We start from the raw sequence: 18,512 nt of genomic DNA on the forward strand, positions 1-18,512 counted from the left end.
TTTTCTGATTGCTAGAAGCCCACTACTGCTAACTAGGCTTTCAAAGACTGAGTACAATATACTTTTAAGGAATGAAAATGGTGGGGTGGATCGTGGGGGTGGGAGCGTATCTGACTTCTACTTGCAAGAGCTATATTTCTTTTACTTGTGATAGTACATCAACGGATAGCACTTTAATTCTCACAGAGCATTGTCAAGAGGAGGAAGAAAACAGTTCACTCAAGTCAGTCATCAATAGAATGTTAATTTTTTTCTCTAAGCCACTAGTTTCCAAAGGGAGGGTTGATAATTGTTTATAAAAGATGATATTGAAACTTCATGAGGCTTCCCTGAGTACCAACTCACACAGAATAGATCATTGTCCGGGCCTCACTGAGAAACAGATTGTTGAGGTTGCCAGGGGTAACTCTCAGTCAGAGGCCTGTGGACAGGCCAGAACTGAACAGCTGGGCAACATGGGGTTCATGCTGTGCCTGAATATATATGGTGACCATTTATTGACCAATTTTTAAAAGAGAGGGCTGTGTGCTCGTCACCATGGTCAGCCCCATCACTTAATTTATATGTATAGCTTGCCTCTCTACCATCTGTGCATGCTGGCCTCCTCAACATCTCTGAGGAATTGGAGTGGCATTGTTTGAAGATCTGATTAAATATCCAGGAAAAAGTCATCCATCATTTATAAGGGGGAAATGCAGACAGTTACAATGGTATCCAGCAGCCCTTTAGGATTTTGTCTTCATTTTATTTTGCTTTCATTCTAATCCAATGCCAAACATAATAAACACTGACCATGAGTACAGAATTTACTGACAGCATTTTAACATCTAGGTGGAAGAAGTAATGAATTATCCAGTTTCCTCTAGGCAGGTTCTGGTAATGTATTAAAACTGCATTACTGCTAAAGGTAGCCCTGTTCCCCCAGGCTTATACCTACTGAAAAATAATCAAAGAACCCAAGCTGAATGCTGGCTTCTGTGATTAAAGGCTACCTGTTGGATTATGGTTTTCCTCTATGATGAGGATTCTTGTATGTACCTTAATTTGAGGTAAAATGTGCCAGTCTGATTCCCTAAGTAATCATCAATGAGTCAAAATGTAGTGTGCATAGTTCTGATTGAGTTGGAAGCAGTCCTTTTCTCTTCTTTCCCCTTCCCTCTGCCTCGTTGTTATAATTTTGGTTTGTTTTAAAACATACATTTATCTGTACATAATAACTTAGAATGCAGCATACACTAAAATTAAAAATAGGATCTTCTGATAAATCAGTGACCTTAAATGATGGTTCATTGTCTTACCCAGTAGATGGGCTGTTCTAATCCTTACAGTTTTGAAATTCTTCCCCTCTATAACCAACTTAAAAAAAAGGGAGGGGGATTATGAGTGAAATCAGGTGTGAGTATTATAGATGTCTCAAGAAATTGGATAAAGAATGCATTGGATCTGAGTGCTTAACACTCACTTAGATTTTAAAAAATCATCTAAGACAAGGAGACATCATTTAAATATATTTAGCTTGCTTCTTAGAAGACTAATTTTAAAAAGACCAAGAATAACTGAACAGTTGGCATTATCAACAGAAAGAAAATAAGAAAGAAAACATTCAGAATTTAAGTAATAAATACATGCTGTATAAAGCATCTACTAAAATGAATAATTTATCTTCTTTTGTAAATTACATTGAGGCAAAAATGAAAGAAAATTCTAATTTCCTTTTTATAAATAAGATTCATTCTTTTTGGTCTTATTTCTTGATTTTCCACCATTCCTAGGCAGTTTATTTCCAAGCAGTTTGTTGTCGAGCATTTATAACACGAATTTTATACGAGTGCTACACAAATGCAATGATTTTTTAACATCCATTTTTTTAACTATCAGAAACTACAAAACAAGATTCTTTCTTCATTCATCATATCAAAATCATCTCCAAAAAAACAGAAGGCATTAACTTCACATAGAATGTAGATTATTTCCTCTGAATATCTTTTAACTTCCCTGGTCAGAGAGATTTCCCAAATTTTTGAGTCTCCCCTCCAAAATTCATTAGATCAAGGAAGCATTCTTTTTTTGAACAGTTAATTCTTGGGTAACCCAAATAATTTGGAGGTGGATCTGGGAGAGACATGAGAATCATTTTGGGTTTTCTAAATGGAGTACTAATCACATTAATTACAAACAACATTTCAAATGTTCTCAGCTTCTTACCAGGTTCAGGGATGATTAGCTGGGCACTGGTCTGTGTATTCCCAGCATCATTCTCAGCTACACACTGATAAAAACCTTCATCTGACTTTACCACTCCAAGGATCCGCAAATTGCTGCCACCCTAGTGAGAAGAACAAATGACTGAGATGTTTGTTTGTTTGTTTGTTTTATATAACAGCAAAAATCAGCACCAAACTGGAACTTCCACCAAGCTTTATTGTTACTTTCCTGAATAAACTGGAAGACAGGATACACTCCCTGGGTCTTGGCTTTACTCATACATCTTAACAAACCTGAGTAGTTTCATAAGAATCTGCTGAATGTAACAGCAAACATGTAATCTGGTATTACCATTAAGCTTATTACCTTGAGTCCATGGACATAATAAAGTACTGACAATATGCATGTGAATTGAAGAATCTTCATCAGGTGACAGTTCTTAGTAATGACTTGCCTTAGTCTCTGCCCCACCCCCAAAGATGAGGAGAGATCAATATCAACAGTTGTTATAGGAGAGAGAGATAGAGAGATACAGAGACAGAGAGAGACAGAGACAGAGAGACAGAGACAGAGAGACAAAGAGACAGAGAGACAGAGACAGAACACAGAGAGAGAGAGAGAGAGAGAGAGAGAGAGAGAGAGAGAGAGAGAGAGAGAGAGAGAGTGTATGCGTGTGTGGAGGGTAGAGACCACAGTTTCTAGTTCTCATGACATTTTACTGTGACTAGTGGTGGACATGGGCCATCTGTTGACACTCCCTCCCTTTTACATACGACTAACTCACTTTTCCCAGTCATACGTCTCTCTGTTGATACTTTATGACTTTTCAAATAAACTCTATCATACTCAGAGCATAATAGTTTCCAGTTTATGGAAAAATTGAAGAAAAGAGTTTTTTGTTTTTATTTTTATTTTTGCTGGCAAGTTTCTAATTATCTTGTATCTTCCATTAAAAAAACAAACAAACAACTATATTAAATGAACATAAGTTTCCACTTCCACGTGGTAAGCCAGTCTGGTTCGTTTTATATGAGGAAAAATGATATAATGATCTGAACTTGACTCAGTTTATTTTAGTTATTAGTAGAAGCATTATTTGTGTAAATTTGGGGCATGCTAAATCACATCCCCTTACGTCATTAAGAGAAAAATGTTCTTTCCCAGGGAATATTTAATTGTTTTCAGAATCAGGTAGCAAATTCTCAACTAATATGAAATTCTTACATGTAGGTAATTTCTAATTGGCAATTCTCATAAAAATTGCTATTAATATTAGATGTCTTGTCAGAGGCACATAGTTATATATCACTTTGGTCCATGACTCTTAGATTTTTGAAGCTTTGGGGGAAAATATTTTTTTTTAAGTATACAATGAATTTGAGATAGGCATTTGCATTTTATTATCCCTCTCCCTAAGATTGTAGACATTTAAATGGGTTGGTGGTAATGAGTCATGCAGAGAGAAAGATTATTCAAACTGTACAGAAAAACAAATGTTTCATTTTATCATGTGTCCTTAAGGGCACCCAGCAATTTCCTTTATATGTAAGCAGCATATATTTTATGCGTATACAGCACATTTCAAATTGCCCAATGACAGATCATTTTTAATTCGGTTATAGGGCAAACAGCAGTGCACTTAAAGGAACTTCTGGGTTGTAAAGCATTCTAAAGTTAACTTTTCTTTTTATTGTCACTTTATTTCCATCAAAATATATAAAAACAATTGAAAATATGACTATTTTGAAATATAAAAGATAAGTGAGGAGTGTGAAAAATGGAATGTCATAAAGAAACCCAAGGTATTCAAAAGATGGTTAAAAGAAACAAAGAAACAAGTGAAAAACATGACCATGTAAGTATTGCTGAAACCTAAAGAAAGAACATATGACATATCATGGGCATCTAGGAGTAGACTACTTGACCTAAAGTTGGAAGATCTGAGTTCCAACATGGCCTCTGATATCTGCTTGTTGATTGACTATAGCTATGCTGCTTAGCTGCCTGGATTTTCTCGTCTTTAAAATAGGAATAATTATAGTACCTATCTCCCAAGGTTGTTGAAGTAATACTTATAACACATTGAAGTAATACTTGTAAAGTAATGAAGTAATAAAGCACATTACCAACTATATAGTTAAAAGTGGCAGTAGTAATAGTAATAGTAGTAGTAGTAGTAGTAATAGTTGTGGTAGTAGAAGTGATAGTATTAGTGGTGGTAGTGGTGGTGGTGGTAGTAGTTGTAGTAGTAGTAGTAGTAGTAGTAGTAATAGTAGGAGGGGAATAAGAGGCAGGGAATAAGGAACGCTGGGGTACTAATTCTGTTTCCAGCACTCACTTGGGTTTATTCTGCTATTGTACGTTGATGATTTCATTGGCATAAGGATTTCCAAAAAGGAAATTCCTTCTATCCATGCACATTGATATTTGCCCTGAAAATTATATAGTATTTGAAAGTTGTATGGTGGCACTAAGATGAGATGAGATTGACAGTGGCATACTGAAACTCACACAGTTAGGATGCTCAGAGGTTACGCTAGCACCTAGACTTCCTTTGGTTATACTTTTTGCTGCACCTCAGGGAGATGTCAACTATCTCACACACAAATGAAGAAATTGGACTATATGACCTTGAAGGTTATTTCCAACTACAAAATTATAGAACTTTTTGTGGAAAAGATTTTTTATTAAAACTTTGTATTTTGACATAACAGATACTATGCAATAATCACAGAAATGAATCCCCAACAAAGTGCATCTATTGAAAATTGTTAAGCAAAAGACACCTAAGAAGGGCGGTCTATGAATTTTCTAGGCAGGTCTCTTGCTATCTTGTCACCTGATATAAACAAGGAAAGACAGAAAAACTTTCATCAAACACAATATTGGCCAAGCTTCTGATAGAAATATATACATATACCTATACACGCATTATATACATATGTATATATACACATATAAACATACATATATGAAAGTGCCTATATACATACATACGTACACATATATAAATATATGTATGTATTCCTTCTACCTAAGCTGTTTCTAGAACTCAGAACAACTAACAACAATGTAATTAAAATTTGTAAAACTTAAAACAAAACCACAGAGCAGGTGGGACATCAAGGATAAAACATGATGTTTGCAGGTGAGAAGGCCTGAATTCATCAGATATTTATTATCTGTGTCACACAGATGTCTAATGTCTTGGACAAGACACTTCAGATCTCTAAGGCTCAGTATGGTCTATTGTAAAATGAGAGATTTTAGCTTGATGTCCTCTGAGGTCCCTTCCATTTCTAAGTTGATGTTCCTATTATTACTGTCATCATAATTCATAAAAATTCACATTTCTATACTACTTTAAAGGTACAAATAACTTTTGTACAAAGATCTCATTTAATCCTCATCACAAGATTGTGAAATAGGAAGAATAAATCACTTTCATCTTTATTTTACCAAGGATATTGAGTTTCAGAGAAATTAAGACTTGCCCAAGGTCACACACTTAGTGATGGTAATGATGACAATAATTCCAAGTCTTTTCTGTTAATATCTGTCGGTATTTTCTAATTTTCTAATGAGAATTCACTACAAGAAAGACACTATACTAGAAGCTGAGGGAGACCTAAAAGTTATCTCCACAATCTTCTTGGAGAAAGGTCATTCCAGCATTATATAATTTCTTGATAGAAGTTTAAGGCCATAAAATAATGTTGAAATATATGTAAGTGACAACATAATGAAAGGGAAAGAATGTTGAATTAAGACCTGGGTTCCACTTCTGGTTGTGTCACTAATTAGCAATGTAACCTCTTGCTAGTCATTTAGCCTTACGGGGACTTGGTTAATTGATTCATAACCCAGGAGATTTGGATGAGATTCCTCTCAAGCTAGACTGTCCTTACTAGCTCTAACATGATAATATACTATTACATCAAGTTTGAATCCACTAAATAACAGGGATTTATTTCAGATCACTTCATAGACTGTTCTTTACTTGAGGAAAATAACTTTAAAATAAATTGAAAACTGTACTTTCAAGGAATCTAGTTTGCGTCAGGAAGACAGCTTTGTAACACATTTGAAAATCAGGTACAGGGATACTGTGCTCCTCAAGAAAGGCATATCCACACATCACTGAAGGACTGCCACAGAATCTGAAAAAAGCTGCAAATCTGATATGGCAAAATGTAATTACCACTATCTGAAAATAATCACTAGGTATGACCGCATCTCCGTTCTTCATCCAGTTCACTGTCGGCACAGGTTTTCCCGAGACAGCACACTCAAACTCAATGTCCATACTCTCATAGGCATAGAGATTGGAAGGGTGAATTAAAAACCATGGTGGAACTGCAAAGACAAAAAAAAAAAAAAAAAAAAAAAAGAAAGAAAGAAAGAAAGAAAAAGGAAAGAAAAGAAAAGAAAAGAAAAGAAAATTAAAAGGTTTGGACTGTAAACATTGAATGTTGAGGACTTCACTGAACTAAAAACATAGTACAGTGAAAAAGAAAACATTTGTAATTCAAATTTTCAGCAAAACCCTTAGCTTATCAAATAGGAATAAGTGTAGAAAACATTTATTTTTTCAAACACAGTTAAACAGTTGAAGTTAATATTTGCTACAAGGAAAGATTAAAAACTCAATTTGGAAAAAAATGGGATTATATATGATAAATATTCTGAGCATCAAAGTGTTTGCATACAAGCAATCTGGACTCCAATAGGTAGTCAGTGAAACAGAGGATGACACATACCTGCACGTCTACAGAGAAGAAAGCTTATACTTAAAGCATTGCAGGGTTCCATCAATAACACAAAAATCTGGCTGAGCTCATTCCCTGGTTGAAACTGGGCATTACGATAGGGAGCTTAAGTGAGCTGGATTATCTTTACTAAGGCTACATCCTTATTGTTCTGGCAATTATCCATTATCTTGTATGACCATAATGTATTACTGTTTTCTCATTATGGTATATAATATGCTAATTTAATTTAATTCCTTCATTATCATAATGCTAGTTAGATGATGATGGAAATGTGCAATTGAAGGAAAATTGCTAATATGACAAAAATCACTAACGCATTCAAATATACACCATGCCACCTAAAAATTCTCAACACTAAGAGATAAAAACAAAAAAACAGGTAAACAAGTGGACTGTTCATTCATTCTTATACATATGAGATCTTGCAGAAATTATCCATCTTAAATATTATACTCCCTGGGAAGCCAGATTAGATTAATTTTAAAGTAACAGACACATATCTTTTCATATAGGAAATACATATGCATTTTCAAGTGGCCATGTTGAGTATTTAATTGATTGTATTTCTCTTTGTTTTATACAATGACTCATATGAATAAATTTATTCAAAACCACCAGATAAGCTACTTTTTCCTGATCATTTGGCCCTCAAATGTTGCTTCCCCTGATGTGTACTATATTTCTATTGGTAGACAAAACTCTGTACTTTTGTTTGGGCAAACTTTCAATCTTTGGAGAACCACTAGCAAGCTGAGGTGAAAAAAGAGTATGTATGCCAGTTCTGCAAATGCATATGAATATTTTCTGAAATATATATATATAATTGCATTTGCCTATGTTACATATGTATATATGCATATACATATACAAATGTGCATAATATAGGCACATATAAACATTGCATTGTGCACTCATGTGCGTATGTCCATATGCATTTAGATATACGAACATACATGTATGCATATGTTGTATACATACAATATGAATGTGTATGCATATTTGCATATGGTCACATATTTAATACATGCATATATAGTACTCTTGTGTATGTAGTCATGATGTGTGTATATATCCATGTGTATATCTTTCTATATTTGTCTCAAGAGAGAGATATGGATATTCAAAGATTAGTTGGATAATAGATGAATTTATGCATTTAATATATGTACCACACTCACACACATTTCACTAGTCCCAAGACGCAGAACAAATGTGTCAGGTATGGGAGTCAAAGCATATGTGCTCTGGCTCCTCTTCTTTCATTAAGTGCACAGTCTCTCTAGAGTTTCATTAATGCAGATTCCCCTCAGGAGTTTGAGTTAAACAATCATTTATTTGGACTTTAATATTTGTTGTGCCTGTTTTTTAATTTTACATATAAATCAAAAATAATTTATATACAAATTTATAAACAAATTTTACATTAAAATTTGTATATGAATAAAACATAAGCAGCATTTATATATACTACTGAAATTTTGTGTAACTTCTTTGTTTTTCTCTTTCTTTTAAAGTAATTTTTTCCAAGAGATTGCTAGTAGAGGGTACGCATGTATAATATGTATATATATATATGTATATATATATGTGTGTGTACATATGTATATATAGAGAGAAATACATATCATGTGTTTATGTGTATATATATATATTTCTTTTTAAAAATGTTGTTTTATTTTCCATAGCAAATTCTTATTCCCTTCACTTTATCTTTCAACCATTGAGAAGGAAAGACATATGATACTAGCTACACATATGAATCCATGCAAATCATTTCATTCCATCTCTGACATTTTGTGATGATAGGCAAATCTCTAATTGAGGGTCTCAATATAATATGCTTCAAAATCCTAAAAATGCCATGTAAATATCTGCTAATATTATGCTAAATTACAAACTCCTTGAATGATGTGACAATTTCATTTCATCTTTGCCTCATGGGTATTCAGTAAAGATCCTATTATGAAGTACACATTTATTTGTTAACTGAATGAAAAGATAAATGATTGGGAAGAATGAAAAGTCCTCTGTGTTCTTTAATATAAATTCCAAAGGTCCACTAAATATTCTTCACTCTCTATCCTTCATCCCAGTACAATGACTATTTAAAGCCTTAAATAAATTATGTAATATCTTCATCATCATTATCATCATATTATTATGATCCCCAGATAAATCTCAAAATTCACAGATTCTGGCTTACATTTGAAACCAAGTGGGGACAGAGTAAATGAAGGAAACCACTTTCTTTACCCATTTGACCTTTTGGTTATTGAGGAGCTACTCATCTTCAAGAGCTTTCCTGCCTTCACCAAATTACTATTTCTGTATAACTTGGGAAGAGTGATGAAGTCACCACAACTTATCAGGGCTTTATAAAGATATAAAAATGTTCATTTTCCAAAAACAAACCACTCATATCTCCTATACTCAAAAATCATGAATGGTTCAGTAATCTCCAAGAAATAAAAAATGGGTTCTTCTATTGAGCTTACATTTTCCTACAGCTTACATTTTCTATACCCTAACAGACAAAATCTGTTCTATTCAGACTGGTCTACTTATACAATCAGATAATTTTAGAGCCTGATCATATCTTGGAGTCCATCAAGTCTTGCTTTCTCATTTAAAATTATGGAAGTTAAAGCTTGGAAGACTTATAGTCTATGTACCCAAAGCACCAGACTCATAATATGGCTAATAGACCATCATCTTAAACAAAATCATAGGATCATAGTTGCAGAGCTGGAAAGGACCTCAGAGTGTATCTGGTCAAATGAAGAAACTGAGAACTAGAAGTGTCAAGTAACTTTCCCAACACATTACATGTAGTAAGCATCAGCCCAGATTGGCACTGAATTGGAAGCTCTGTCATACTCAAATAAGATGAGGTTGGACAGTTCCAAGGGATATAGGTCCTCAAGAGTCCCCAAAGGGGACTGGTCTGGAAGAGTCCTGAAGGGGGACTCAAAAGGAACAATCACTTGAAGAGCCCCAAAAGGGAGTGGCAAAGACTAGAGCTCTCTCAGCTCTCACCAACTCCATCCCATACTTCATTCAGGGCAAAGCATTCATCTCCACCGATAAGAAGAGAGTCCCATATCCCTAGGCTTGGGTCAGGGTCACAGAGAGATAAGACAGAGAAATGGAGGAAAGGATGAATGAAGCATTTATTAGATATTTATTACATATTGGAAACTTTGTTGAAATCTAGAGATACAAATACAAGAAAACAAGATGATCCCTACTATTAAAAATATTATATTCTAATATGCAAAAAAAACAAACATAAAAGGAAGGTGAAAAGAGGGAAGAGAAGAGAGCATCTCAAGGGAAGGATGCTGAGGAGCTAGAGTCAGGATAGTGAGTTGATCTGGGAGTAAGGTGAACATTGTCAAGGTTCTTCAAGGAATGGCAATCCCAGCCAGGGACTCACCAATCAAGAGAGAAGGATATATGTAATTGATGCATCATAGCTTTCTGTATGTTTCTTTTCTTTTGGAAAACAATTTTCTGCCAAGTCCTTTTCTACAAGAAGAACCTTTATCTTAGGGATTGCTAACTTACCCCTTAACTATTAACATTCTTATGTCCCTACCATCCAGGAGACTCAGTGGAACTACAGAGTCAAATATGAATTGCTAAAAGGTTAGAGTAACAGTTCTTAGTGATTTATTGAATAAAGAAGTGAGGAGGAGGAAAGTTTCAAAGATGCATAGAAAATAGAAAAGGACCCATATGTGCGAAAATATTTATAGCAGATCTTTTTGTGGTGGCATATGTATGTAATGGAAAACTATTGTTCTATAAAGAATGATGAGCAGGAAGATTTCAGAAAAACCTAGAAATACTTTCATGAACTGATGCTGAGTGAAGTGAGCAGAACCACGAGAACATTGTGCATAATAACAGCAACATGGTATGATGACAGACTTTGATAGACTTAGATCTTCTGAGCAAGACAACGATCCAAGACAATTCCAAAAAACTCATGACGGAAAATGATATCCACATCCAGAGAAAGAGCAATGGAAGTCCTGTACTTCTCTGAAATTTAAGTCATAATGAGTTTTCTAGCAAAATTATTTAGAATTTTAGTGATTTGTCTACAACGATACAACTATTTGTTAGAAGCAGGCCTTGCATTCAAGTCTTCCTGGTTTTGAGGGCAACTCTCTATCCATTATTTCTAGTTGTCATGGTAAGGATCTTATCTCCACAAATTGATTACTAGGTTCTTCATGTCAAGGACTAGGTTTTACTTTTTGGTCTTTCGTCAGTTTTTAGGACAGACTTTAATCTTAGAAAGTGCTTCACAAAAAATTGTAAACTGACTAATTGTGGAGAATGATTTTTGTGTAACTAATATAGTAATATTAAAGAGTTAAATCTCGTGCAAAGTTGAAGAGAGGCTGCTGATCTACATTGATTCAGGAATTTCCTTGCTGGAAGTCCTCTATAGTAATGAAATTACTATCTGTCTATCTGTCCATCTGTCTATCTATCTATCTATCTATCTATCTATCTATCTATCTATCTACCTATCATCATCTATCCATACATATGTATAAATATTTGAATAGATAGATACAGACTATACTAAAACTATACACATACACACACACATATTTACTGAGACTTATCAAAGACCCAGACATGATATTATATAATTGAATGCAAGATGAGTTTAGGTTTACTTTCCTTCACAAGATGTATTCCTCATATTAAAAGATGTCAAATATAATATCTAAAAAATTCCTGGATTCTCCTAGGCACTATGAAAACACTTGCTTTATATACACAGAAAGGCAGTGATGCTAATTTTCTTTCTCCTCCCTACCCCCAAAAAGGGAGAGGCAAGCCATTATGGCAGAAACACTGAAGTATGTGATTTTATCCTTGAAGACATAGTAGAGAAAGGATAGAAAGTAGCTAATGACTCCTCTTACTCTCAGATCGTCAGAAGAACAGGTCCCAATTTATGAATTCATACATTTTAATTCTCCGAATTACTATAATTTTGCAGTCATATAGGCTCTATGTTGTAAGAAAATAATGTCTCAATTCTCATACTAATTTTCCATATAGAACTTTAAAACATAAGCCGTCACATAGTTCATTTAGCCTACTATAGCAGTTCTTGTAACCATCTAAATCTAGTTTTAAGCTCACCATAAGACCCAGCAATTCATATATATATATATATATATATATATTCCATGGCTAGAATTGATTTCCAACTCTTCTCTACCTACTACATTTTCATTCTTCAGTGTTCTGCTATAACACAACCTCTTCTGCTAAAACTTTCTTGACTCCACAGTAAGATTTATTTTCTCCTCAAATCATCTTATGATATTTTGAATATCTCCTTTGACTCTATCAAAAACTACCTTGTGTTATAAAGAGTGTGTGTGTGAGAGAGACAGACAGACAGACAGACAGAGAAATACCCTTCTTTCCCCTTCACGCAATAGATTCTAAGTTTTTTGATGGCAGTGACTAAATCATTATCTTTTTTTAAAAGTTTTCTATTTCCTAAAATTTCAACATAATAATTTATATGTGCTAAGTATTTAATAAAAATATTAAATTTAATTGAAACATATTTATTCCCTATTGCTCTCTTATGCAAATTTTGCTTTCAATCCTTTTACTTTGTGATAAGCCACTTTGCTAAATGTTCGCAGTGCCTCAGAAGTCACAAGGTGTAAATACCAAATATAGACCAGTTAAAAATTATTCACAAATGGAGTGTAGGGAATTGAAATCAAAGATGCTCCTTTGAAGCTCAGAGATAGTATGCTTTCCTCTGGTTCATCCCAACTCTTTAAAATTAAGAGGTATGTATTTTTTTAAACATTATATGTTGCTTAATTTAACAATAAGTCCCACAAAATATACTGATGAATGGTCAAAATGAATACAAATAAATTAAAAAGCAGAATTCATCATGAGTAAAATAAATGAGAAGAGGTGCTATAATCCCTGAGTGGTTGCTATTTTCCTCTCTGAATAGTAGAAGAATCTGGTAACCTTGTTGGAGTGAAATTTCTGTTTTTCACAGAAAATCTAGCACTCCAGACAGCTTTTTAACAGTTTGGTTGTCAGTAAGATAGTGATTTTCAAGCCCATTACCTTTCCCCTTGATTGGACTATCTGTAGAGAATGACCTGCATTAAATGTTTATAGTATACTCACTGCCAAGCTGTGATATGTATCTATATATATCTATATATATAGATATATATATATAGATAGATAGATAGATATAGATAGATAGATAGATATGTATCTATATACCCAATGTAAATAGACATTTTGACGTAGAAATATCACCATTGTATCAATAGATGATTCTATAATAAAGATTCATTATATCATATGTGATCACTTCCAGATTACCACAAATCATTTCATCTGGTTTGAGAACAGGTTTGTATAGTGCATGTTATCAAAATGTGGTTGAAGCAGAAATAATGATTGTTACTTTGGGTTCTTGCACTTCTGGGTTAATGATTCGACAGAAAACCCTCATCTCATGTAATAATGCTCCAAAGTAAATGCCAGTCTTACATAACAGGGGTGATCATGTGATCTATTTCAGTTCTGTTTGATGCCTCTGAAAAATCATATTTTCAGCATGTGTATACCAGTTAAAATGTTCTTTCACTCATTAGCAAAGACTCTACTGGTACAAAATTGAGCCAATTTAGCCTACCATCCAATTCTCCATCCTTGTGACAGATGACTACAGGCATATTTTAGATGCTCTTCTCAAGGATGCATTCTCTGTACCCACTTTATTTTCTGTGTGCCATGTGAGAGATGATTATTGTTGAAAATCTGCTTTGGGTTTCTCTCTCTATAAGACTCTTTCCCACATACCTTTCTATCTTACCTCACTGGAAAAGATTTGGCATTTTTGTTGTTATGGTTGTTGCTTTTAACCTTGGGTTAGTAGAATGTCTTCCATAATAGAAATGTAAGCATACTTGAGTTCATTTCTAGTTCAGTGCATTTTCCTAGGTTAGGCTGTTAGGTTCTCTTTTTATATAAAATCTAATTTCTTTGTATGACATGACTATTTTTGGTCCATTTTGTAAAAGAAAAAATGAAATTCTGCTATCTGACTAGTACCTCAGTAAAATGACCTGACCACTTTTATGTGCACAGATGGGTGCCCATACAACTTGAGTGTGCCTTGATCCTTTGTCTTGATATATAAAAAATGTGCAAATATGGCAACTCATTATTTCTCCTAGCTTTTATCTTATTCTCACAAGCTAGGGCCAATATGGTGGTACCCACATAACACCCAGAGAAGAGTAGTACCCACAAACCAACTTAGTCCTAACCAGTTAAAAGTTCATTCAACAATGAAGAAAGTTCAATAAACCTTGATTAGGTGCCTACTTTGTGCAAGGTACTGCATCCATCAGAACCTGGGGATACAAAGACAAAAATTCAAAATAGTCCCCCCACTTTCAAGGGATAGTTGAAATAATAATGCTCTGGCTTTATGCTCTATTTATATGTAGGAATAGTTTAACCTGGAAGTTAGATGTATGTTTCTGAGGTTTGTTAGTTACCCAAAATTTTCTTCACTCTCAATAGTTTTCTTATTACAGAAAGAAAAAAAATAAAGCTGAAAAAATCTAAATAAGTAGTCATTTTTTTTGAAAGCAAGTCATATTTCTTATCTAAACCAAAACAGGATTATAGGAAATATTAGAATTACATAGATGATATTAAAATTACAATAGCTTATAAGTTTCCATATAACCTTTTGTACCACATTCTGATTTCAGCTCATCAGACTTCAGCTCAAACCCATATCTTCCATATGTAATGGAAAGAAATTGAGAATCCTAAGTTGATATCCTCCTCTTAAGTGTTTATATACCTTCTGACTTGTTACAGAGATTGCCTTCTTCAAATAACCTCAATTCCATTCTCCGGGTCACAGAGTCAAAAAGTTAGATTGGATATTAAAAGTCATCTAGGTCAATCCATAACAGAATGTGAATTCCCTCTACAAATCAAGTCAATACACAAACAAGAATTTATTAAATGCTTATGTTATGCTAGGAACTCTGTCAACCACTGGGGATAAAAATCAAGAAAAATCAATTTTTCTGAAGAGGAAATAACATATAAATAACAATATACATACATGATATATACAAAATGGGTTGTAATTTCAGAGGGAAGGAAAGGAGTGGGCAGAGAAAACCAAGAGAGGCCTCCTTCTTAAGATGGGAATTTATTTGAGTCTTAAAGGAAATTGGAGAAGTCAATAAGTAAAGTTGAAGAGGGAGAACCTTCTGGACATAGGAGACAGTAAGTATAAAGACACAGAGTTGGAGGGCAGAGACAAGATGTTGGAGAGAGGCCAGAAAATTTTCTGCTCCTTTGAGTTTTCCTTGTAAATAATGTTAAATCAAGCCTCTAAAAGAATTATGGAGCAACAAAATGTACAAAATTATGAAGTGAATTAATTTTCTAGCCCAAGATAACTTAGAAGGATTTCAAGAAAAGTCTGTCTCACTTGGGTAAAAGGGGAGCACAGTCCAGCACAGGTGGTATACCAGCAAGCCAGTAGGTGGCTCCAACACAGATTGGCAAGCATGGTTCTGTGGTTCTGGCTCAGCAGGCCAGTGGTTCAGCAAGCCAACTATCAGGCCTCCAGCCACAGAATAGCAAACAAATTTCCAGCTCAAGAACCCAGAGTATAAAAAGTGTGACTAGGTCTTTCCACCCTCATGCAGTAGAGAAGCCATCATCCCCAGAGGCCCTGGCACAGAAACTCAGTGACCAGACCTCTAGTCCTCAGCACAAGAAGCTCAGTATAGTGACCCCCTGAACTCCAGGATCAGAACAAAATTTTAAAAAATGAGAAAACAAAAAAAGTTCTGGCCCCAGAAAGCTCCTATTACAAGAGAGATCAAAACACAAACTCAGAAAAGGACAACAATGTCAAAATGCCTACATAGGAAGCCTCAATGGGGAATATGAAGCTCAAAGTGTCCTCTTGGAGGAGCTCAAAAAGGATTTTAAAAATAAAGTAAGAGTGGTAGAATAAAAATTAGGAAAAGAAATGAGAGTTATGCAAGAGTAGTAAATGATTATAGTAATCTACTGTTTGATAAACTCAAAGACTCCAGTTTCTGGGATAAGAACTCATTATTTGATAAAAAGCTTTTGGGAAAACTGGAAAATAGTATGGCAGAAATTAGGCATAGTTCAACTTCTTATACTGCATACCAAGATAAGATCAAAATGGGAACATGATTTAGACATAAAGGGTAATATCATAAGCAAATTAGGAGAACAAAGAGAGTATTTTAGAACTATGTCTAAAGGGTAATCAACCTATGCATACTCTTTGATCCAGCAATACCACTACTAGATCTATCCCAAAGAAATTATGAAAAAGGTTTACATGTACAAAAAATATTTATAATAGCTCATTTTGAGGTGGCAAAAATTGAAGGAATGCCTATAAATTGGGTAATGGCCAAACAAATTATGGTATATGAATGTAACGGAATATTATTTGCTATAAGAAATGATGAGCAGGTGAATTTCAGGGAAATAAAAACACCTAGGAAGTTTTACATGAATTGATGCCAAGTGAAATGAGCAGAACGAGGAGAACATTTTACACAGTAACAGTAACACCGTGTGATAACAAATTATGATTTAGCTGTACTCAGCAATACAACTATCCAAGACAATTCCAAAGGACTCATAATGAAAAATGCAATCTACATTCAGAGAAAGAACTATGGAGTCTGAATGCAAATCAAAGCATATTATTTTCACTTTTTGTGTGTTTTTATGTGTGCGTGTGTATGTCTTTTCTCTTTTGTTCTGTTTCTTCTTTCACAACATGACTAATGTTGAAATATGTTTCCATGATTGTAAATGTATAACCTATATCATATCACTTGCTTTCTTGAGGAAGGAGGAGGAAAGGGATGGAGAGAGAAAAAATTGGAAATCAAAACCTTTAAAAAATGAATGTTAAAACCTATGTTTATATGTAACTGGAAAAATGTTATTTATCATAAAAGATAGAGTTGAGAGGAATATTACATACAAAAACAAAGCAAAATGGCAAATTTGCAAGTGTAGCTGGATCAGAGTTCGTGGATAGGAGGATATTGACTGAAGACTGGAAAGATGAACTGGGGACCAAGATGTGAATGCTTTTAAATGCCAAGCAAAGGATTTCATATTTAATAGTGGAGGTCTTAGGGAACTGTTACAATTTACTGAGTAGAATGAGTAATATAGTCACCCCTGTGCTTTAGGAAAATTAATTTGGAAGTTGAGTGGAAAACAATTAGAAAGCTACAGGTGAGAGGTGTTGAGGGTCTGTACTGGGGTGGTAGTTATGAGCGCAGAGAGAAAGAGACACTTGTTTCTGTGAAAGATGTGAAGGTAGAAATGATAATATTTGGCAATGGATGAGGGTGTCATGGAGGTTGCAGACATTAGTAACTGGGAAAAGGCAGGGAAGGTGAGAAGATAAATTTCTTTTGGGGAAATAAATAAGAAATTTTGTTTGGAGATGCTGAATTTAAGATTGGTGAGGGACATTTTAGTCTAGATGATAATTGTTCACAGAGGACCAGAGTTCACAAAAGTGAGTATGGATGGATGGATCTATCTATCTATCTATCTATCTATCTATCTATCTATCTATCTATCTATCTATCTATCTGTCTGTCTGTCTGTCTGTCTGTCTGTCTGTCTGTCTGTCTGTCTCTCTGTCACTCTGGGAAACATCTTCATAAAGATAACAGTTGCACCCATGGGACCTGATTAAATCATCAGGTGAGATACAGGGAAAAGAAATGAGAGCCTAGAAGACAGTCTTGAGGGACATTGATATTAGCTGATATGACACAGATTAAAATCCAGTCAAAGAGACTAGAAGAAGTTAGATCAAGAGAAGAACCAGGAAAGAGAAATCCCAGACATGGAAGAGTATCTAGTAGGAGATGATGTTCAATGATGTCAAAGACTGCAAAGCAGTCTGCCACTAGACTAGAGATAATATTCTTAGAACTGTCTGACCATTGACAATTTCACAAATTTTTAACTGTATGTTTCTTTTCATATTATTTAATACTTATAAATTTGGTGCTAGAAATGGAATTACAAATAAATGATCATCCCTGAACATTAGAAGATGCATGCCTTTCATTTAACTTAGTCATTCAACTTGACTCTTGGATTTTCATATAATTAATATATATGTATGTATATGTATATATACACACACACAAGTCTTTTGTTCCCTCTTTAGTGTTGCTCCCAACTCCAGGTCACTTTTGCTGTAATATCAGAATATGTATCTACTATGTTAATGTATGTACGTGTATCAGTAGAATTTATTTATATATAGGGATGTGTTTTATGAGTAAGGCAGGGACTGGACTTGTGACTAATTAAGTCATAGGAAATTCCTGGTGTGAAAATTTTCTTCTTCAAAGCACATCATTAACTCATCTGCAGCTTGTA

General features: G+C 34.3%; 1 protein-coding gene across 1 annotated transcript in view; it reads right to left on the reverse strand.

Annotated features, from left to right (window-relative positions):
• Window positions 1-18,512, reverse strand: part of DCC (DCC netrin 1 receptor) — a 995,337-nt gene that overhangs the window by 561,464 nt on the left and 415,361 nt on the right. The window contains 2 exon segments of the mRNA XM_072606654.1: window positions 2,206-2,326; window positions 6,407-6,561. Coding sequence (XP_072462755.1) covers window positions 2,206-2,326; window positions 6,407-6,561 — 276 coding nt within the window.

The sequence above is a fragment of the Notamacropus eugenii genome, chromosome 4 (genome assembly GCF_028372415.1).
Source record: "Notamacropus eugenii isolate mMacEug1 chromosome 4, mMacEug1.pri_v2, whole genome shotgun sequence".
In the NCBI taxonomy this organism is placed as follows: domain Eukaryota; kingdom Metazoa; phylum Chordata; class Mammalia; order Diprotodontia; family Macropodidae; genus Notamacropus; species Notamacropus eugenii.